The sequence below is a fragment of the Hirundo rustica genome, chromosome 1 (assembly GCF_015227805.2).
Source record: "Hirundo rustica isolate bHirRus1 chromosome 1, bHirRus1.pri.v3, whole genome shotgun sequence".
Lineage (NCBI taxonomy): Eukaryota > Metazoa > Chordata > Aves > Passeriformes > Hirundinidae > Hirundo > Hirundo rustica.
In genome coordinates this window covers 4650498-4673317 of record NC_053450.1, presented here as the reverse complement: position 1 = coordinate 4673317, position 22820 = coordinate 4650498, and the positions used below count along the sequence as shown (strand labels likewise).

At 40.9% G+C, this 22820-nt stretch overlaps 1 protein-coding gene across 1 annotated transcript in view; it reads right to left on the bottom strand.

The window, feature by feature from the left end:
• Positions 1–22820, bottom strand: part of COL22A1 (collagen type XXII alpha 1 chain) — a 239922-nt gene that overhangs the window by 41567 nt on the left and 175535 nt on the right. The window contains exons 30-43 of the mRNA XM_040065878.2: positions 22021–22083; positions 20889–20942; positions 19593–19634; positions 17726–17758; positions 14225–14278; positions 13700–13753; positions 12374–12427; positions 10341–10394; positions 8764–8817; positions 6957–7061; positions 6412–6456; positions 4083–4160; positions 1306–1341; positions 365–418 (exon numbers count right to left, since the gene is read on the bottom strand). Coding sequence (XP_039921812.1) covers positions 365–418; positions 1306–1341; positions 4083–4160; positions 6412–6456; positions 6957–7061; positions 8764–8817; positions 10341–10394; positions 12374–12427; positions 13700–13753; positions 14225–14278; positions 17726–17758; positions 19593–19634; positions 20889–20942; positions 22021–22083 — 780 coding nt within the window. The remainder of the gene's footprint in view (positions 1–364; positions 419–1305; positions 1342–4082; positions 4161–6411; positions 6457–6956; positions 7062–8763; positions 8818–10340; positions 10395–12373; positions 12428–13699; positions 13754–14224; positions 14279–17725; positions 17759–19592; positions 19635–20888; positions 20943–22020; positions 22084–22820) is intronic.

The window sequence follows — 22820 nt, the reverse complement described above, 5'->3', positions numbered from 1 at the left end:
GTGGCCCTGTTTTAACAGAAAGGATACTTATCTCAATGGATTCTAAGAAGTTCCTAGACAGTCTAACCACCATCCTTTTCCAGTGAGATGTTTTGCTAGTGTATGCTGCCAAGACCCTTCTCCAGTGTCATTTTAAAATGGTTCAGTGGCAAAGTTCTCCACTTTCCTTGATGCAATCCTCCTCATTCCAACTATTTTCCCCTTGGCATCCTAAGTTGTAAGAGCTCCACTTCTGCAAATCATGTCCCTTGGACAATTCTAGTAACATTCAATGACGGCAGTTGATTATCAGCACAATTTTTTAAGGAAATTAGACCCAAGCATTGACAAATTTCTTGAGCACTTACACTTTTATTTTACTTACATCCTGGCCAGGAGGCCCCTGTGGTCCAGGGATACCAGGTACACCACGGGGACCCTGGTAGGGGGAGAACAGACAAACCCAGTAATGTAAGTAGTATTTACGAGGTGCTTCTTAGCTGAAGAGAAGAAATCCTTAACCTAATAGTTATTGGTGGAAAAATTAATCAGCACCTACACAACGAGAGAGTTTAAGAAAAAATTTAATTACAGCTCACAATGCACTATCCTGGCATCAGTCATTTCTGCACCTCAAGGGACTTCACGTGCATCACTAAAGTCAAGCTTCCCATACATTGACTGGAGAGGTAATAATGACTCTTTACAGGGGCAGGTTTTTGAGCAGGGAAAAAATATGACTGAGCACAGGAAAGCAGAGGAGAAAAGAAGGTCCATCTCCTCAGTTCCAGGCTATCACACTGCTAGGATTAGCTGTCATGCTGAAAAGCCAGGCCAGTGTCTACTGAGAACATCATACACAGTTGTTTGTGCCACACCAGTGGAGTGCATCCTTGAAAAACTGAATGTTGAGGGACTAAAGTATGTTTGGTGAATACTGAAATCTGCAAGATTTACGTAAGAAAAATGTTTTAAATGGTTTCTTTTAAATCTTTGAGGCCTTGGCTATCAGAAATGTGCGCCTTAAAATGTTATTTGAAAGAAGGGTGAAACAAGTCACTCATCATTTCTCTTGTAGGACTATTGACACGTAAGGAAAAATTTCCACAGGGCCAAGGCTCTTGATCAACTCTTTCTCACAGCTCAGTTTAGCACAAAAGTACCTGGTAATACACAGAAGTTCTCTTTGGAGGGTCAGCCACCCTGTGACCCTTCCTTGAGCAAACCTAAAGCAATTACATGTGCCCTCATGAAAGGACTGGTAGAGACATAATTAGTGTGGTTTTCCCCTCCCCAAGGAATTTGGGTATAGCTAGAAAGACATACCAGTGACCCTTTGTCTCCTGGGGGTCCTGCAGGGCCCTACAAACAGAAAAGACACAGCAATCAAACCACGTATAATTCCCATCCCCCTTTGGCTGAGCAGGGTGGGTCCTGCATTAAGTCATCATTCTCTGCACTGGACTGTGTGCTGCACTCATGAGTGGGGATGTGTGTGCCCATGGACAACCCATACTCCTGCCTGGGTCGGGGGACAGACCCACAGCACCCTCACATCTCTTGAGCTGGGACAGGATGAGTCCCCCAGGTTCTGAAGACCACTACATTCAGCTACCTCTTATGCAAGGAAAAACATTCCACAGGACTTCTGTGCTCTTTAATTTAGGTCAAAGCAGGGGGGCCAGTGGGCTTGTACATGCTGTTTTTTTGGGGATGCAACTTAAAATGTGCAGCTGAGTGAGCCACCAGCAGGTGCCCACTTCTATTGGAACACCACAGAGGTGATGCAGTACCATATCCAGCACGGGTGAATCCATCTGGTATTCCAAACAAGGCTTGAATCAATTGGCTACTACTGTAACTCCTTTTGCTTTCTATTTCTGGCACAATAACTCACTAATCCTCACAATGTCTCCATGAAAGAAGACATGTTAACATGTTAGTGCATGTTAAAGAAATGCCTAAATGAATAATTTAATTAATACCAACAAGGCAAGGCAGGGCAAGATTGAAACCTTTCTACTTCTACTGTGCATCCACCCCTTAAGCAACTTCAGCATAAAGATGTGAATTCACCTCAGTTGTCTAAGCTATTCCCTACTCTGTTGGAAATAACATTCTGCTAATGTTCAAGTTTATGACTCAGTGTTATGTAAATTGTAACTCAATACTTCAGCAGATAAGGTAAAAAAATCCTCATCTATATATACTTTTTGTGCAGGGAGCAAAGCCTGAGAGAGGTTAAGGGCACAGGAAGAAACAGGGTGAGGAATCCAATTAAAAAGCATTCTTGGCTCTCAGCTCTGAGGCTGAAGTATTATAAACACAATTTTGTCACATCGCTAAAAAGAGTAGAGGCTGACATCTTTAATTCAGTGTGTAATATGCACTGAAGCAACTCCACTGATTTAATTCTGTTTTGATTTTTTTAAAATTTTTTTTTTTACTGTGGGATTCAGTCTTGTGACAGTCTGCTAGATTCAAGGTTATACAGAGGTGTTTTTTCCAATTCCAGTCTTTGTACTGGAGCGGAGGTTATGATGAATCTACAGTGGAAAAAAAATCATAATAGTGGTTTGATTGTTGTTTTGTTGTGTTTTTTTAATTTTATTTTTTAAAGAAGCATTTAGTAAAGCAAATTAAATGAATAAAACATATCTTTTAAGAACAGTGTGGTGTGTAGGTGGCTACACATCCTGACAGTGGGCAAATAATGAAGACACTGAAAAAAACAATCTTCTGGTGTGAGACAAGAGATGTCTGCATTTGGAGTCAAGTCCTTAGTCATTTGTGTTTATGGAGATGAAGATGCTAAATCCCCAATGAAGAACAACTTTGTCATCCTGTGTACATCAGGATGCAGACGTGAACTCATCTAGCCCTGGACAGAATCTAAAAATCTGTAATTAAAGACTATCCACAAGCTAGTGATTTTCATGCAAGCCAGATACTAATTTGTTAAATTAATTTTAATTTAATTAATAGCTGAACATTGAGAAATGCAACACCACTGTTCCTTATATAAATCATAACAAAGAACACTCAGGACACCTGCAATCATTGGTAATCCTGTGAAGACCATAAAAGCCATGATACAGTCACAGTGTGAAACAGGACTGACCCTGCCTGCCTCTAACTCAGGTAGAATTCAGCATGGCAAAAGCAAATATTAAGTGGACATACACCTCAGAAAGCCAGATTTTTCAATTCATTACCCAGCAATATGACTTATGATTTCAAGGCAACTTCCTGTACTGATTGGGACATTTATATCTAGATAAACAGAGCACTGACCAAATATTGAATAATTGGTCCAGGATCATGACATGTATGAAGTGTTGCAAAAGAATGCAGGGGCTCAGATGTACTCAAGAAATTAGCCAGAAATAGCATTTACTTCCTCCTAAACATATTTCACTTGCAAATTCAGTGCATAGCTGGAGGTCTCTGAGCAAGACTACTGCCAGAGCACTGCCAAATCCCTCTCATTCCTAGAGGAGTTGTACATGACAAGTACTGGAGTGATCAAAGCCCAACAACACGAAAATCCAAATTTTCTGAGTAGACTTCTGTATATACCATGTGACCAACTGACCTTCATGAGAGCAGAGGTGGATGAGGTCAAACCTACCAAATATTTATGTGAAATTATGGGGAGGATGGTCCTCTTGGAATACAGCAATTTAAGCAATCTGATTTTGCATTTTGCTATCGGAGTGTCACTACGTCACTGATGCAGGCATGTGTGCCACACTCATCCCTCCCAACAGGGGTTATACAACAGCTAGGTTATATCTGTCCAGGAGACCAGAGCTGCTGCCTTGGCACAGATCTCCACATCCACAGCCAGCATGCCAGGATGAAGCACAAAATTCAGGAGTGACAGACAGTGACAACGATCAATCTGACAGCGCTTTTACCCCTCATAACAGACATGTGAGATCTGAGCTACAAATGGCAGCCTCTGGATTTGCCTGGCACCTGCACCTTCAGAAGGCAAAATGTCCCACAGGCTCTCAGCGCAGCTGAGCACAGGCAAAGCAATCTCCACATGGCAATATCTCATTTTCCACCTGTTACAGGTTTCGGGACCTGCTACTTACAGGGGGTCCAGCCAAACCGATTCCTGGCACTCCTCTGTCTCCTGGCTGTCCAGGGAGGCCAGGAGCTCCCCTCTCACCCTGAAATAAAGGAAAGAGGTAGAAGCTTTGAGCACTGATGAGAAAATGTGCTGAAATGCAACCAGGCTGTACACCAGAATGTCACATGAGTACATCTGGTCCTGATCCTGTCCACAGAGGGACAGATTCTGCTTGTGGCAGCATGGAGATACGGCACAGTTATTGTCTCATCATGGAAATAAAGTGTCCTTTTTCCACCATGTGCGCCCCAGCCCAGCTTGGTGGGCTCAGTGTGTGACACGTCACATCACACAACTGAGTGGAAATGCAATCTTTGAAAGTGTATTCATTTATTTTAGTGCACTGCATCAAATTTCCAGCATTTCACAGAATCACCAAGGTTGGAAGAGACCTCCAAGATCAGCTAGTCCAACCACCAGCCCAGCACTACCTTAATCACCCCAAAGCACACCCCCAAGAGCCACATCCAGAACACTTCCAGAAACAGTGACTTCATCAGGGTAGCAGGCACTTTCCTTGGCTTGGGGAAGCACTAAGCACCATCAATCACTTTCCTCTCTCTGTGCTTCTACAGTAGAAAGCTAAGGCACAAAACTGCTGAACATAGATCATTTATCTGGGGAAGACAGGATCAGGGAAGTTTTATTTCAACTTAATATTCTCCTTTCCTTTACCAACACAGGCCTACTCACAGAAGTGTATGAAATTATTTTGGTAAAATTTAAGTCAACACTTATACCACTCTCTCTCAAGCACTGTACTAGAAAAGGAGAGCCTTCCCTTTTAAAAACCAGGATTTTCAAAGTAAAACCTGAATAGCACAGAAAACAGCTTAACATTGTTCAATGTACACTGCAGACAGAGGGCTGAGAAAGAATTCAGCTTTTAGACTTTAATTTAACATCTGTTTTCTAGTCATAGGGAGAAATCAATAAGAATTTTATGGATTGCATTGCAGTTGTGAGATTTGGTCTCATGTTGGCACTAGATTTATAACAATGGGTCTTATTTATGCTATTTATTATGACATTATTTCTAGCTATATAGAAGCATGATAGAAAAATTGTTACCCATGGATTCTGCCTACTCAAATTTAAATCTGCAATATCTCCTATTTTTCCCCTTTCTAGCTTTCTTCTTAAGCTAATCTTTTACTATAAAGGAATAATACTGCAAGGCCAGTGAGAAAAAAATGCATTCTGATTAGTTCAAACACTCTACACATCCCTTATCAGTTATTTTATTCAAAAAGATAATTTAAATACAAAAATTTCAATAGTATTTTCCCACACACAATTAAGACTTTTATCATCTTCTGTTGCTATTGAATAGAATACTTAATGAGATTTCTTTTAGTGTTTTTTTTCTGAGTTTTATATTAATTCTCAGTCTATTAGCGTGTGTCTGTGTGGGTGTAGGTCTGTGTTCTGAACTGTCAAAGATATGGAGAAAAGACTACAATGCATTTGTACAAAATGCATCCAAAATAAAAGCAAATCACAGCAGTTTGATTATTTCAAAAATATGTGATGTAGATGGATTTGGCCTCATACTGCTATAATTCTGCTTCTATCATTTACAGAATCTGTTTCAAGATCTGATTCTTCCTCCAGATCAGAACATGGTCATTTTGAAGAGGACAGTTTCTGAAATGTCTGATTAAATGTTCAAGCACAATTCAGATCCTCCCAGAATCAAAGATTTTTGCTGTTTTATTCCTTTCTCTTTTTTTTTCTGTGTGCTTATAAGGGAATAAACATTACTTTCAGCAGAAGTTAGTGTCATCAACCTCTTCAACTAGCTAGTCTTTGCCTCAATACAGGAGGGGAAACCAGGACTACCTGGTTCTACTGGAAAATAATTCACATCCTCCTTGCAGAGAGGTGAAGGGACTGAGTGCTAGGGAAGGGTTCTCTTTGAGGGCTGACAGGTGGTCCTGAGAGCAGACCACCCCTGAGTCATGCAGCGTCTCCCTGGCTGTGTGGATTAAAGGGTCCCAGTCACAGTTTCCCTGAAAAAGTGTGCACTTAGACCTCCATCTGTGCTGAATTGTTATAGTGCTGAAGATATTTTAAATGTGGAAAGGGAGCACAGCTAATGCATATCTGAGTATTTACATCCACAAAGATGCTGGAATTATAAAGAAAGGAACCTCCTCAGTAGGCTAGAAGTGCATTTTTGAGTCAGAGCTTTGCTATTTTCCAGTGGAAAACAGACCATGTTTGCACCATGTTCTTTTCTGCAGTTCAAGTGATTAAGATGAGCAGTACACCATGAAGTCCATGCTCACCTTATGTCCAAAGGGTCCTGGCAAGCCTGGTGGTCCTCTTTCTCCCTAAAGTAACAAAAGCAAACCAAGAAAACTGTCACCATCCAGCCAAACAAGAGCCTGGACTTTGTTATAGTCAAGGCAGTAATTCTCCCACCATGGTTCTCCTGAGCTCATGCCATCCTGGCAATATTTTACTGACAACATGTAACCAAATTAAACCATCTGCTAATTGGGCAAGAATTAAAAGCTTTTAGGAAACTTTCATTAAGCTAATAAGTTTTGTACTAGTCACTAGTACAATGGCTACTCCTTGTAGAGATCTTGTGGAGATCTCTGTTTTCAATGTAAATTTCAGAAATATACCTTCAGTTCTTTCTGATTTTTTTTTTTTTTTTTTTTTTTTTTTTTTTTTTTTTTTTTTTTAATGCACAAATGGGATCTGGAGCATTTTCCAAAGGCAGATTCTGCCATGGATTCAGCTAAATCCATGCTCTCCTGCAGAAGTCATGCTTGCCTGTCTCATATTGAACTAGACAAGCACAAAGCTTGCCAGCAGTACTTACCCTTTCTCCATCTTTACCCTTCCCAGGCAAACCTGGCTCTCCAGCACGCCCTGGCTCACCAGGTGGCCCAGGTAAACCCACTCTTCCTTCTTTTCCAGGATCACCCTGTAGAAGAGAAGCCATCAGAACTCAGACTACTATAGACAATTACCATCTCAGGTCTTTCATTGGAACAGAAAGACGTGGATTTTTCTCTTGCCGTCTCATCTGGATTTCTTTTGGTATCATAGGAAACCCTCTTTAATGGGGATTCTTTACCTTCAGTAATCTCAAGGCACTTGTAATTTCCATTGAGAAAAGTAAAAGAAGACTTCAAAATGTTTTGGGAACCAGCTATATGTGGCAGTGCGCTCTCTTCATGGAGCACATCCCATCCTGAACTCATCAAAATTGGTTTTCCCTGCTGTAACACTGAGAAATATTGGAATGTGCCCTGATCCTAACCTGATCTTTGCTTCCAATAACCCTGCCCAAGTGACACCCAGCAGCAGCAGTAGTAGTTGATGCATCTGGTTGTGATGGCTGCATCTGACTCACAGCGGGTTCAGGGAAGGCAGATAACAACCCTACAGGCGAGGGCTGGCTTGGGCAATGTGCTAACTAACCACAGTGCTGGTCAATGTCTTCACAACTTTGGGACTAACATTTATAGCCAGCATGAAAATATGAGTCAACCATCTTACCCCAAGAACAGTGGACAGCCCAGAGCCTGCAGTGGGCTGCATGCCCAGATCTTCCCTTGAGCATGGATGACTCTCAAGGTTAACCCTCAAATTGTCACCTTATCACATCAGATACTCAGCAAACAAAATGGGAATAAGTGCACTTGAAACTCTGAAGCCTTAGCTAAGCAATATAAAGGACTGGTTGCACACATACAGTGCTTTAGACAAAATATCGATCAAGTTTGGGACTAACTCTGGATGCAGCCATGCCTAAATTCCTCTCTGAGAAGGAGTTTAGAACACAAAGGTATTCTTTCTGAGCCTTATGACTCAACAGAAGCATCTCCCTGACAGTTTTGTCTTTCCCTCTCCTCAATGCAGTAAATAATCAAGTGTACCTTGCATCGAATCTTGTTAAACCAGTGTGGCATTTACCATCAAACTTTGTTAACTTGGTGTCTTGTATCAATAAAGTATACTGTTGCTTCTTTCTTGGGAGTGAAATGCATCACTCTTTCTGCAACGCTGAATGAGAGAGCCCTTGGTCCTCACATGACCCTGGGGTAGAGCTCAGGAATTCGCAAGATCTTACTGAAGGAGCTGGGATGCATTCCCTTTTAAGCCCCAAATACATAGATACAGGGGATCATGTTTCTGATTAATCATTCCTACCCCAGAAAGCAAAGATCAGGACTCCAGAATGCTGGGCACTCTGGGGTGCATGACCAAACACAACCCCCTGACTTCAGAAAGCTCAAAAAATGGAACAGAAAGCCAGTTTTTCTTCCAGCTTTGGATTTACAGTGATGAATAGGAGTTTCTTAAATCACCAAATGCCCACTCTTGTGAGGTTATGAGGACAGCAGAAGGCCATAACTGTGTAGCAGTGACTTTATTATATCCAGTCATATCTCAGTGGTTTATTAGGTAAATTAGAAAGTTACAACTGGGTGAAAACCTTACAGCACATATAATAGAGAGTTCAGACAAGATGAATTCATGAACCCATGTGTCTTAAGTATCCATGAACCTAGGAAATAATTTCCAATTCAGACTGCATCTGTCCCTATTACTTAAAATGCTCAAGGGAAAAAAAAAAAAAAAAAAAAAAAAAAAAAAAGCCCATCAAAGAACCAACTCACCTTTTCCCCCTTTTCTCCTGACTTTCCTGGTAGTCCAGGGCCTCCAGGCACACCCTGGAGAGAAAAGAACTTAAAAGCTTGGAAGTTTTTTTGTAGGCAGTATTGGATTTTAAACAAAGGGGCAGACCTGTGGCTTCATCACAGTTTATCTCAAGGATCAGTATCAGCTCTACATTTCCCAGTACAGAAAACCTGTAACCCAGAGAACACTACAGAAGAGCTGTGTAACAGGTCCTTAAAGGAGGAATTTCTTTATCAATAGAAAAAATACCTGAACAGAAAAAGCAGAAACTAAGCTAGTACAGATTTGTGCATTCTACCAGTAACTATTTCTTTCATTATGTGAAATTCTCAGCAGTTCCTAATATGCTACCAACACCCCCCAATCACCACCTCTATATCAGAGAAGCCAAAAGCCTCCCAACACTGGGAAATGTAGCTGTGTTCATTTCTTCCTCTATTTCAGTTTTCAATCCTTTTAACAACTTGGCAGGTCTCAAAGGATTCTGTGTCAAAATATAGATGATTTAGAGCTCTAAATTAAATACTGTAACTTCCTAACCCACCGAAACATATTTTAGAATGGTACTCCATTTTAAGATGTGAAATCATGTCTTGGCACCATTAAGATTGGATTGACCTCAGAATGGATGCGATAATTATTTCCCTTTCTGCACCAGTAAAAATTATTTCTAACTATATTGGCTTTTATAGGTAATATATTGGCATTACTGGTATAGAAGTTTGCTTAATGGAATATGAAATTGAGAAGTTCTTAATTTTCAGTATCACCTTTCAGTTTGAAATTAAATCACTACATTAATACAATTAAATCAAATGCATCTTAACAATCAGTAGAAGGGCAATTTACATTTTCTTGGACTGCCTGGGTAATAAATTCTGGTTCTGGTTCTAACAGTGCTGTGTCCTAAACCCCTGTGCATGAATACATCATATCCTGAGGTCTAAATGCTCTTTTTCACCTACTCCAATCTAAGCTCCTATGAAACCCTAGGAACTAGAGAGAAAATTACCCTACTGGGGCAGAATTAATCTATAGATTTTTTCAGCAAATATGAAAAGTTTTATCATGCACAAATTAATACTGGTGATGAACCCCCAGGGAAGGGGGACACTGTATTGTAAGGGTCTTAGGCTCAAATGCCTACATGCTTTCATAACAAAAGTGGGAGTTTACCATGCTATTTTTGTATCAAGAAGTCTTGCTCACAAAAGGAGAGGACAAATGAAAAAAAAGGCAAAGAAAACAAAACCAAAGACATAATAAACATTGAATTTTTTCTCTTGAAGAATTGGCAGCAAAACTTGCTTTTGACAATTTGGTGAGGAACGAAGCAGCTCTGTTCCTTCCCTTGACAACATGAATATGAGAAGATAGTTCATGGATTCACTATTCCCAGGTGCCTCCAGATCTTTCAATTCAGCCATAAGAAACAAGTTTAATGAAACACAGCCTTTTGAACTTCATAGTAATCCCTGCGGAAGGGAAAACTAAACACATTAAATAAAGGAATCAGGTCACAAATGGGAAAACAAATACACTGGTGAATACTTACCACATTTCCTGGCAAGCCTCGTGGACCTGGGGGCCCTGCTGGTCCACTCAAACCCTGTTTTAAGAAAAATTAAGTGTGTGTGTGTGCATATACAAATCACAACTTGTATCACCATAGGAACGAGATGTTCCAAGTGAGATTGGATTTCATGTCAGACAAGGTGTTGTACATCAAGGCAAAAACAGCACGTTCATTTGAAACTTTTAAGAGTAAAGAATAATGAAACAATATAAAACGAATGAAGGTTCTCTTTGGGAGCTTAAAGCTACCTTGTATCAAAAGAGATCCTAAATCTAGTTCGGATACAGGAAGAAAAGTCTGGGCCAGAAACAGCAGAAGAACAGAGAAAAGAATGTTGATTTAGCATAAAATAAATGTAGGTCAAAAATATGCTTTGGTGACAATTCTACCTTTCATTGCTGTGGGGAACAAAACCTGAAAACATTCTTTTCCACTAAACAGGTGAAATAGCCTAAACCATCCAGAAAGAGCCCATGTGTGTCTCCAAAATTTCATGGGAGAGGTTAGAGGACATGTATTTGGGGATTTATGTCCTCATAGAGATGTATGTTTGGGGTTATCAGGTTATATTTAGAGGTTTCATAGAATCATAGATTTGGGTTGGAAGGGACCTTAAACATCATCTGGTTCCAAACCCTCTGTCAGAAACAGGGACACCTTCCACTAGACCAGCTTGTTCTGGGCAACCTGTGCCAGTGCTTCACCCCCTTCACAGGAAATAATTTCTTCCTAATACTAATTTAAACCTACTCTCAGTTTGAAGCCATTTCACCTTGTCCTATCACTCCATGCCCTTGTAGAAAGTCCCTCCCTAGCTCTCTCGTATTTTCTCTTTAGGCACCAAAAGGGGCTCTAAGATCTCCCTGGGGCCTTCTCTTCTCCAGGCTGAACAATCCCAATCCTCTCAGCTTTTGCTCATAGCAGATATTTTAAGGCTTCCTCATTTCTGTGTTATTTACAGCCACTAGTCTATGAGCCAATAGAAACACTTGGAGCAGCAGCAGTCTGTGAAAGGATGGCAAGAAAAGAGAAGGTGCCTGCAAATACCTGTATTTCCATATCATTAACATCCTCTGAGCCACCAGGTTATACAAAGAAATAAAACCAAGGAATGGGTTTTCATGGAAACCGTATGGTTTTTGCCTTAATTTCATTTTTTTTTCCTTTTTTTTTCTTCCCCTCCAACATACGAAGGGGTACTTCAACCGAGAATGAAAGACATCTGAAAATAGGCAGTTCAGGGTTTAGGTTGAAAGCACTCTTTAGGGACAATGTCTAAGCACAAACCCTAAAAGGAAAACCATGAACACAAAGGTGGAAGAAGAAATTTCAGTGCTCTAGGATGCATCATTTGGATTTCTTATTCCTTCCTTCTCCTAATCTTTATCCCCTCCTTCAATCATTATTTCGAACAGTTCTTCAGTGTTTCTTCCTCCTTTGCTTATGAAGAAAAGTCTGTGGCCTTTTATTCAGCTGCAAAAATCTTATATGCTCTCTCTTTTAATAAAACTGGACTGGTCCTAAGCACACAGGCAGACAAGAGCAGCACTACCTACAACAAATGCCTCAAAAAGGGGTGTGGGATGAGTCTTCTGGATGAGACAGTATTAAAAAAAACCAACAACAACAGAATTGACAGTGAAGCCTAAAAGCAGCCATGATCAAAACCCAATTCCTGCTGCTGCTGAGCAGTGAGCTCCCTGCTCCAGCTGGCTGCCTGAGCTGGGCTGACATTGCAGTGCAGTCACACTCACTCAGAAAAGGGTGCTTTGTTAGGCAGGGAGAGATTTGAGCAGGAGAAGATGCACAGTCTTGAGCTGGGCTGAAAGGGGCATTGATCTCTTTGGTGCAGACAGTCCTGTTTGCCCACAAACAGCCTCTCCCAGCTGTGGATTAGGATGTGCCCTGTGCCCAAGCATCTTGGACTGCAAATCCACAAGATGTTGATGTCAGTGTCCTTTCAAGTGTGTTACTGTCAGGGGGAAAATGCTGCAAGGGAAGCAGTTACTCACGGTCTCTCCAGGGGCTCCAGCCTCTCCTCGGGCTCCTTTCTCCCCCTTTGCACCCTGTGCAGAAAGGAGAGATACCAGCTGATTAGACATGGAAGGAAACCTCCTGCCAGACAAAAAGGCTTCAAGATACCTGAAATGTGTACTAGGCAATGTTTTTTTGTTCACCAATTCACAGAGGAGTTAATGGCTGAGGAAACAGCTCCCAGTTCTCTATGCAACAAGAAAATCACAAAAAGAAAATAACTATAAAAATAAAACCCTGAGACTTAAGAAAAGTTACTAATGACTGATCAGCAAGTTACTAATGACTGATCAGCTCAGATACTGTTTCTCAGTACAGGATACTGAAACCTGCAGGTATTCATCTGGGTGAAACTCCTTCCTATCCTCAGGACTACCAACTACTTAAATTACAGCTGAACTTTGGTGGTCTCCCTTCAGAGAAAACTTGTCTACAGTTCTGAAATATAAACACCAGTTATCAAGAAATGGTAAAAATAGATCCCCATGCAGAGGGTTTGTCCTAATCATACATATCACAGAGCCCTTTCTGAAGATTTTTTGCACGACAAAGTCTATTCACTGAACTGTCCCCCATTTAGCAGATAGTAGTTAAAAATTACATGGCATTAATATGCTTTTTCAAGGTTGGGGGTGGGGGGGGGGGGCGCGGGGGTGGTGTTTGGTTTTGTTTAGTTTGCTTTTTTTGTTTTTTTTTTATTTTGGGTTGGTTTCGTTTGGAGGGGTTTTTTTGAATGCTGTTAACCTGTTAAAGGTGTTGATGCCCAAGTATTGCTGATTATATAGGATGGGCACAGCACATATGATGGCAGAGTGAACACCTAACCATGTTGAATGGAAACAACTCAGTGTTGATTGGAAATGGTTTTGTGTGGCCCAATAAATTTTCTGAAGATGGTTGAGACCATAGAACCATTTCATATCACTCATTCCAGGTCAGAGGAGCTGGGGTTGAATCTGACTGCTCTGCAATGTTTTGAAAATTTACTGCAGTAACTTATCTGCAAGACCTGTGGTTTGGTAGCAGCAGTACAAGATGCCCTCTTGAAGGGCCGTGAAGCTGGAAGAAGTCTTTCAGACAATACTAACCATGCTACAAAGACACTCTACTTCTGAGCTGATTTTCCTCCTGTTGTCCTGCAGTCCCACAGAAGTAAATACCTCTACAAAATTCCCTGAACGTATGACAGTGAGTAAAAAAGAATGGGCTGCTGGTGCATACAGGAAGAATTATTTACAGTGATATAGACCTTGAGGGCACTCCACTCTAGTCATGTCAAAGATTTTCTTCCAAGTGCCTCTTACCTGTACTCCTGCAGGTCCTGGCACACCTTGCTCACCTGGGACCCCAGGTAATCCCTGCAAAACAGAGGGAGAGGTAAAGGAGCTCCTGCCACTGAGAGAAAGAAGTGTGATTTTTACAGAGGCTGTCACTGCACAGGGCTCTGTCTCTCCTGGCAGCTCCATCGAGAGCAAGAGAGTTCAGAATACAAATGCAGTACCCAAATGCACTATTTAGCTGGGCCACATCACTTCAAAATCCCTTAATAAATCCTGCACATAAATTACTGCCAGCCAAGCTCTGTCTAGCAAATCTCTTTTCAGCTACTAAGGCCCAGAACTACAGATGAGGTGCTTAAACTCCAATAGTCATGTAGCTTCCTCTATAGGCAGCACAAAGACAAGCACCACTGTGGCTATTTCTGATGAGAGAAGCATCCCAGCTATGGAAGGAGCATGTCCCACCCTCTCCCTCCAAAACTGACCACTCTCATGTCCTCTCCTTGCTAAAGTTCAGAGTCAATTGAAGAAACACTTGGCTGTACTTACAGGTTCTCCATTCATTCCTCGATCTCCTTTGTCCCCCTTTGGTCCAGGTTCACCCTGATATAAAACAATAAGACAAAGAGAGAAACAAAAGCTATTTCCAGGGCTGGAATGCACACTAGTCTGTTTACTAAGTGGGCTCTTTCAATCATTTTCCCATTTCTGATGCAAAGTAGCATCTTCAAAGGACTTTGAGGTCAATGAGTCAAAACTGAATGCCACACTAAGACATGGAGATCATTGTCTAGACTTCTTGGTCTGTTCTGATACTAACTGAAAAAACATTCAGTTTAGAAGGAGAACATTTTGCTCTCATGCAGAGGAGTAGCTAAGAATATACCCAAAATTAATCTCTAATATTTTAAAAGGCCACATGATATGAGCAAAAGCACCAGTGCCACTGCACTACCTCTCTGTATGACCACAGCCCTAATGTCATCCTACAATGATCCCAGATAAAGAAAGTTCCCTATTCCACCTATAAAAGAGAAGTGGTCGGTGATCATCTGGAGCATTCCCAGAGTTGTGCACTACACAGCTATTCCTGATCTCTAGTTCTATTAACATCTCCATACATTCATGCAGCTTCCTCTCCCTCCTGCAATGTCAGTATATTTTTTCATGCACCACCATCACTGCCTAATAAGATTAATTTATTCCTGTTCTTCCTCCTAACAGTAAATTGAATATGCATTCAGACAGAAGTTCATCAGCTTTGTCCTATAGTCTAGAGCAATAATCAATAAATCCATATTTCTGCTTTTTATAAATTGAAAAGGAAAGCACTGAATTATAGAACTAACTGGAATAAACCAGGCACTACACGAACACTCAAATTTCTATATTGTTACGAACAAACACATTCAGGCAACAGCAGTCATTACTTATTCATTATTTAACATACCAAGTGTTTCAATTATGCAATCAAGGAAGAGTAAGAACATCAGTGATTTAAGCTATACACACAAGCAAGGAATAGTGATCAGCCAAAATGCAGAGCCAGACAAATCAGCTTGAATTTTATTTACGTCCGCTATTTGCCAATCGTTTCTGCAACACCTGGGAATTCACAGTCCATTTTCAAATGATTCTCTAACAGACAAAATAAGTGTAGCTGCATAAATATTACTTACGCTTGTATTTATTATGCATTATGAATAAATATTATCATCTGTGATAAATAATGGGAGGAATTTTAATCTCCAAGTAGCATCCCATTAGACTGACTTTTAACCAGGCAGTCCCTGATGCCATCTAGTGTCCTTCAGAAAGACATCAGGATCACCTAAAGCAGCTCAAGCAAAGGTTCTAAAGCTGCAAACTTGTACGTTTGTGCCTGGAAGTTGTTTTGTGTAATGACGTTTCAAATTCTGAAACTCATCTGAGAGAGCAGAACAACAAAGCATAGACATAGGTCAGTACATTTGTAGGCAGGGGTGGTGCTGCTGAGTGGGAGTAAGGATGTGTATTACCAGGGAAAACGAAACTGCAAAGGGAAGAAGTAACACAATAAGTAAAGGTGGAAAGTTTTTAAGATTTTCATTTCTTCCACTTTTTCCTTGATACTTGATTTGCACAGTAATGCAAAATATAAGAGAGACATGGGCAGAGGAAAGATTTCTTTGTAGATTCATACAATGGTTTGGGGAGGAAGAGACCTTAAAATCATCTAATTCCAACCCCTCTACCATTGGAAAGGATGCCACCCACCAGACCAGGTTTCTCCAAGCCCCATCTAACCTGGTAAAATATTTCCAGGCAGCTTCTCTGGACAACCCGTGCTAATGTCTCAGCAGTCTCACAGTAAAGAACTGTGTATTTCCAAATACCTAATCTAAATCTGCCCTCTGACAATTTAAAGCCTCTGATCATCTTTGTGGACTCCTCTGGACTTGTTCCATGAGATCCAAGATATCCTTGTTCTGGGGGCTCCAGAGCTGGATGCAGAACTCCAGGAGGGCTCTCACCATAGCAGAGGGGTGAAATCACCTCCCTCGACCTGCTGGTCATTGCTACAGCCCATGACACAACTGGCTTTTGTTAACACAACCCACCAGCAAATCTGCCTGTGAGTCTTTTCAAGTTTGCCAAATCTAGTGCTCTTTCAAGGCTGTTAACACTGCCTTCTAGTGCTGCCCACTGGCAGCTGCACTTTATCCATTGCCACCCACTTCTTACCTACTCCTGAGTGCACAGAAGCGACACAGTGACAGCTGACAGCTGCCACCAGCCTGCCCCAGAGGAGGACTTAAAGCTCCCATGACGTGCTCTCAGCAGGGTTCTCTCATAGTCTCAATCGTGCCTCAGTAATTCCAGTGCTACTTAAAGGAAAGCAAGTGCAGCGGGGGTTCAGCTGGGCCCAGCCACAGTGGGAGACAAGTGAGGAGCCACCTCTTTTAGTGCTTTTGCCTCTTCCCATCCATTATACCCGACCACCACTGTGGTTCTCTCCTCCCATCTCCAAGAATATTTGATGATCCTAACTGACTAGCCTAAATATATATGGAATATCTCCCTGGTACAATACAACACACACTCAATGGGAAGTAATGGCAAGGATTGGTTTTTGAAGAGCACATGACAACTGTCAGCACCCTGATGGTCCTGCCACATCCGTAGCATTGCCCATGACACTCTCCTAAGGCTCACTGCCTCCTTCTGACGCTTCAACTTGTACACCTGTACGTCCAAGGAAACTATTCTTACCTTCCCTTCTCCCTCGCAGTGCTGTGTGCAGAACTGTGCCGTGGCAGGTGTCACCACAGTTGTCTTGCACATGGAAAATTCCCAGCAAATGAAACAGCTGGCACACTAGTAGCCTTTTATTTCTTACTGTCTTGCAGCTCATTTACAAGAGCAATGTACTCAAAGAAAAAGAAAAAAGTCCTTCTGTGACTGTAGCACTACAAAGACCAAATAAGATGTTATTGTTCTTCGTGTTTCCTTAGAGTGTGTGTGTATGTGTGTGTGTGTGTGTATGTATGTATGTATGTATGTATGTATAAGATAACATTTGAGCAAAGGGGAAAAGCAAGCCAAAGAAATTTTGTCTCTTTTTCCAGTACTACTTCACATCCTTATTTCCTTCTTCAACCTCTGAAGAACCTGACATATATGTTCTCTTTCTAATGGCATTCTTACAGTCTACCTCTGCCATCCTTGAAACCTCCTGATCAGCAACAAACTTATTCACAGATCATGCTATGTCATTTATTTTCCACTAGGTGCTGCAAATGGGAATTAAATCTTCATTTTAAACTCGATTTAAGAGGCTGGGATAGCACACAGCTCTGTCCCAGCTACAGCTGGCTTTGACATCTGACCTTACCAGCACTTGGACTTCTCATCATAGCTGGTTACAGTGATGAGGATGCCCAGAACCAGACTCAATCTGGGTCCTTTACTGAAAGCATTTAAATAATACAGAAAACACTAAGGGCTGTGTGTCCATCAGACACAAGAGGGGAGAAGCCAGAGGCCACATTTATCAGAGATGTTACTTACAGGAATCCTGGGGTGTGGGGTGAAGAAGGCCGTCTGAAACAGAAACCAGAGTGTTAAAAACAGGATAACCTTTTTTCCTTAAAATGCAATAGCTTATATATATTCCTGTCATTACAGATTGCACATTCCATACATCCAGAAGTAGGTTTAGAAAAGAGCAACTCATTGTAACATCTGGATGTTTGGAAAGAAGCCCACAAATACCTTACATCTCCCAGAATATTTGAAATATGAACATAAACTCAAGACTATCCTGTGTGTCCTACCATGATGAAAAAACAATCAATCTTTAAACTTTATAGCAATTTTACTGCTAGCAATCTCCAGCTCACTTTTCTACTTGGGGCCATCTTCTGTATTGTTAAATTTCCTGATACCATGATTGAGCTTGGGGTGTTCTCCCTCTGTTTTGCACCATGTACGTGACATCTCAATGGGAACACACAGTCATTCTGAAGGAGCAGCCACAAAAAGAAATTATAAAGTTTTCTAGTAAGAGACAGTATCTTTTCTCAAAGCTGATAAATTTTTGAAGGAAAAAATAAACCTTGATGACATGAAGACATGTGAAAAGCATTGCCTACTTTTAGCAGCTGAAACAGTGTCCTGGTTCCAGCCTAGATCAGTGGGAGGGAGCATGGCCAAGACATTATGTTATTCAATACCACCTTATTCCACTGCCAGAGGTAGAAGAAAGGGGTTCTTTCTCTCACTTTGGAGAAGGGAAGGATGTCCCTTTCTGATGGAGCAGTCCTGACTGAAGGGAGCATTTTGGGGGGCACAGCTGCAGTCAGGTCAAGCTCCACACTCCCTCCTTTGTCCACTTTTGTTATTAATATTGTTGCTGTTATTGTTTGTTTTCTTATCTTATTAATGTTTCCATAAACTGTCCTTATCCCAACCCACAATCTTCGCCCTTTGTGCCTCTAGTTCTCTCTGGCCACAAGTGGGTGGAAGAGGGGAGAAAGGGAAGTGAGTGACCAGAGGGTGGTTTATGGGATCTTGGAGGGTCAAGAGTGCTAAACTGGGAATACCATTCCTAAACCATGACAAATAGAAATTATTTGTCCCTACAAACACAGGAAGTTTGAGCAGTGGCACACATCTCCATGTCCATTCCATGTTGTATTTTGTTTGTGAGCTGCCTTCTCTGCCTTTGCCACACCGATTCATCTTTGGTGTTGTGACTGGGTCATTCTTGCCTGATACATGTGGAGTCTTTCTGCACAAAGCACCATGAAGTACTCTGGCACAGACTAAGGCCAATTTATGACAGGGAAAAAATTACGACACCTCCATTGCTGCATCAAGGTCTTTAGGCACTCAATTTTCACAAACCTTGATTCAAATTTTCTCTATAATCTGTGAAAGAGGCAGCTGCATCCAGCTGTGGTGAACAGAGCTGATGAGAGGATGTGTGCCATGTCTTGGAGGACCTGTGACTGGCATAAGTCCTCCAGTTGCAATGATGCTGCTTATCCCAAGATGCTTACTCAGGTTTTCTAAGAGGGAACTCAGAGGTTTGTGTATCTACATTCAGTGGGTGTTGATTTAATCACCAGTGAACTTCACAGTAATTATACTCAGGCTCCCCAAAGTAACTTTGCATCTTCATTTTGAAAGCAATAAATTTATGTATTCTTGGTCTGTTTTTTGCAAAGAGTCAGAGGAAGGTACAACCTCACCAAAAAGATAAAGACCAAATACACCTTGATATTGCTTATCTGAAACAAAAGGAGATAATCTCAGAGTAAATAGGTCCTAAAGTTTCTGCAGAGAAGTAGGAAACTTGAAAATTATTTCTGAGGAATTTATGTGAAGGAAGTGCCTTGAATATTGTTACAGTACCAAACACAATCTTACTTACTGTTCCAGGTAAGCCTGGGGGTCCAGGGGAACCTGTGTCACCCTGGAGAGAGGAAAAAAATGTAACCAACTACATAAAAAGATTCCCAAATAAAACTCAGCATTATAATTTAGAAAATGCAGCATTATCAGATGAGATGTAACCCAACCCCCCAGCTCAGTGACACTTCTGGACAGAATTTTTGCTGGCCTTGCTTTGTTGCATGCAGGATTCCCATTCTGTTGTCATCATCCTTCTGTGATTTTATCATTGACCTGACTTCACAGGCTGATGAATTTCTAAAGTTGTCCCATCCAGTTTGGGATATGGAGTTTAATTTTTTTAAAATTAAAGTTGACTGAAAGTCTTGAATGAAAAACATGTTTTAGATGAACTTCTTTCATTGATTAAAAAAAAAAAAAAAAAAAAAAGGTTTTCATCAAATATTTAAGTTGCTAAATCCAGTTCTCCCCTAATTTTGAGTTAAAACTATGCTGTTGCTGGAGGATCTCCTGAGCACTGGCATTGATATTCCTGTGGGCTGTGCTCCAAAAACATCTCTCACCTGATACTTGGAAGCCAAGAACTACCAACAACACTTGTTAACCTCCCAGGTACAGGAGGTTCAGGTGCCTCACTGATGCCAGTGGAACAATCCATGAAAGAATACCCACCTCAGGTGGTGAAAGTCACTGAGGACTAATGGTAGAACCCACATCCTGAATGCTACTGCCTCTGTACTGAGGGCAGTTTTTCCTCTACACACCCACAAGCATCTGCAAGGTCAGTGCTTCTTCTTCACCTTCATGTTTACAAGGGTTGAGTGCAAATTTTGGTGGACATTACTTTTGTCTACTTCTCTCACTTTCACTAAAATTAATGGTGGTGTGATGGTAGAAGCCCAGACTGTTCCTTAAGTTATTGTTCTGTTCCCCACAGACAGGCACAGAAAACTTCTTAGATTTTAGTTCCAGGCTCATTTATATCAGCCAATTATAAAACTGAAAAAAAAGAAAATTTTAACAAAAACAAAAACAAACAAACAAACGAAAAAAAAAAAAAAAGGGGGGGGGAAAGGAAAAAAAAAGTTTTGCTTGAATAAATGAAATTGTCCTTAATTTCATCAGATTTCATTGTTCAATAAATTATTGCCTCCACTCCACACACAGCTATTTCTGCTGCTTCTCTGCAAAGTTGAGCTACAAGTCTTCCAAATTTTCTAGTCTTCCTCAGATAGCCTCCTCTATCACTTGTCCCTGTCACTTTGTCTGTTTTTCTCTCTTTTCTAAGGAAGATCTTGGTCATTTCATGACTTACCTTTTCTCCTCTTTCACCTTTCACTGCTGGGAGACCATCTCTTCCTTTTTCTCCCTAAAAGCAGGGAAAGGAAAGCAAGAAATATGCACATTTTGATTGGAATGTATCAGCCTCACTAAAATATTTTACACTTTCTGTTATCTTACCTGTCTTCCAAGATGTAGAGCAAGCAATTAAAAATGTAACATTTTGGAGATGGTTTCAAAAATCCACTGTATTTTCAAAACCAATGAATATGAATTGACTTCACAGAAAGGAAATCACCAATCCTAAAAATAACTTGCTTGTAGAAGATCATACTGCCTGATGCAGTTATAAAAAAACAGAAGTTGTTTTTTTTTTTCCAATTGGAAAAGAGAGGCAGCAAAAGAGAAGTTAAGACCCAGAGTGAATATTCATATTACTATTTCTGATTTGGGTTGGAAGGTACCTTAAAGACCATTCCATTTCAAATCCCTGCCATGAATATATTCTGTATCCTGTCCTCTACAAGGCATATAATGGAGCAAACTGCATGGAAAAACCTCAGTTGATTTTAGATCCTTCTTGATCACATTCAAGCATGTCATCAGTTATCAGGATTACAGACCTCACTTATGTGGCTAAATTTACTGTCAGACCCCTGACCCAAATATTTCCTGGTATGAAGACGGCTCCAGAGTTCTGCAGCTACCCAGAGGAAGCAGTAGACACCTGGACTTGGGTAGATGTTAAGCCATAAGAAAATAATTCAGCCCTCTGCAGCCTTTTCCAAGGCTCAGTGACAAGGTAGATTAGTAATTTTTTGTTGTTATCAGGAATATTAAATATCCTTAAATCGGGCAAGTAATTTTGAAAGGGAGTTCTAAAGTGTAGTCTAACCTCTAGAGTCCTAACCTTTTCTACTGCCTCACAAGCAGCATGGCACAACTCTTCACATTTGGAACAGACACTGTTCATTAGCACCTCTCTGTCAATTGGGAACAGTCACCAGGCAGGGAATACCTTTTTGGGTACTTGGTAACCTTGCTGGTTGCCAATCAGCTGCTCATCACAGCCATCACACCAAGGGACAACCTCATCTAAGGACCCTCAAGTCCTCCTGAAGCTAAATGGCCAAGAGAAGATCAACTTGTGGCTCAAAGTCACTCACCCGGTCTCCTTTTTCTCCTCTCAGTCCAGGTAAGCCCCTAGGACCAGGAAAACCCGCTTCGCCCTGAAAACAAGATAAAGTATGTGAAATCTGAATGCTGTAAGACAGACCCTGCCTGAGTTTTCTCATGAGATTGATTGTAGATGTAGTTTGCTGAGATAAAATGAGATTAGTTTGATTATCAAATAATTTCTTAGGTTTTTTAAACCATTACTTAAAGCAGCAATGAAGACTTCTCTGGGTTTTGGTTGTTAACTGATGCCACAGAATTTAGGACATATTTCCTTCATGCTGCTCTGCAGCAGGACAAAGAAAGCAAATGAAAGCAGAAAAAGAAATAAAATCTGACTTTCATTTTCATCTTCATTGATCTGGTGCAGTCTGGAAATGCAAAAACTGCAGTGTATTAATCTGAATGGTACAGATGGCACCTGACGAACAGATCTAGAATCATCTGAGTGCCCTATTGCACATTTGGATTCATTTCTGTTTGAACATTGTCTTTGAGTTTCTGCTTTACAGTACTTCTTTTTGGAGTAACTATGATCTCTGGGTCATGTGGTTTCTCCTAAACATATCACGTACTCTCAAATTTAGCTCCCAGTTGACCCAGTTTGTAATCTGAAAATAACCATGTGGTTCCCTATTTATAATTCTTTTCTATCTGAATTTATACTGTGATATCATGAAAGAGATCAGTCATGGACAGGACCCAAATTCACTAAGTTTTTTACAAATAGTGAATGAAGAAAAGGTAATCCCTGCTCTAAAGAGATTATCTTAAGTATAGGGAGAACAAA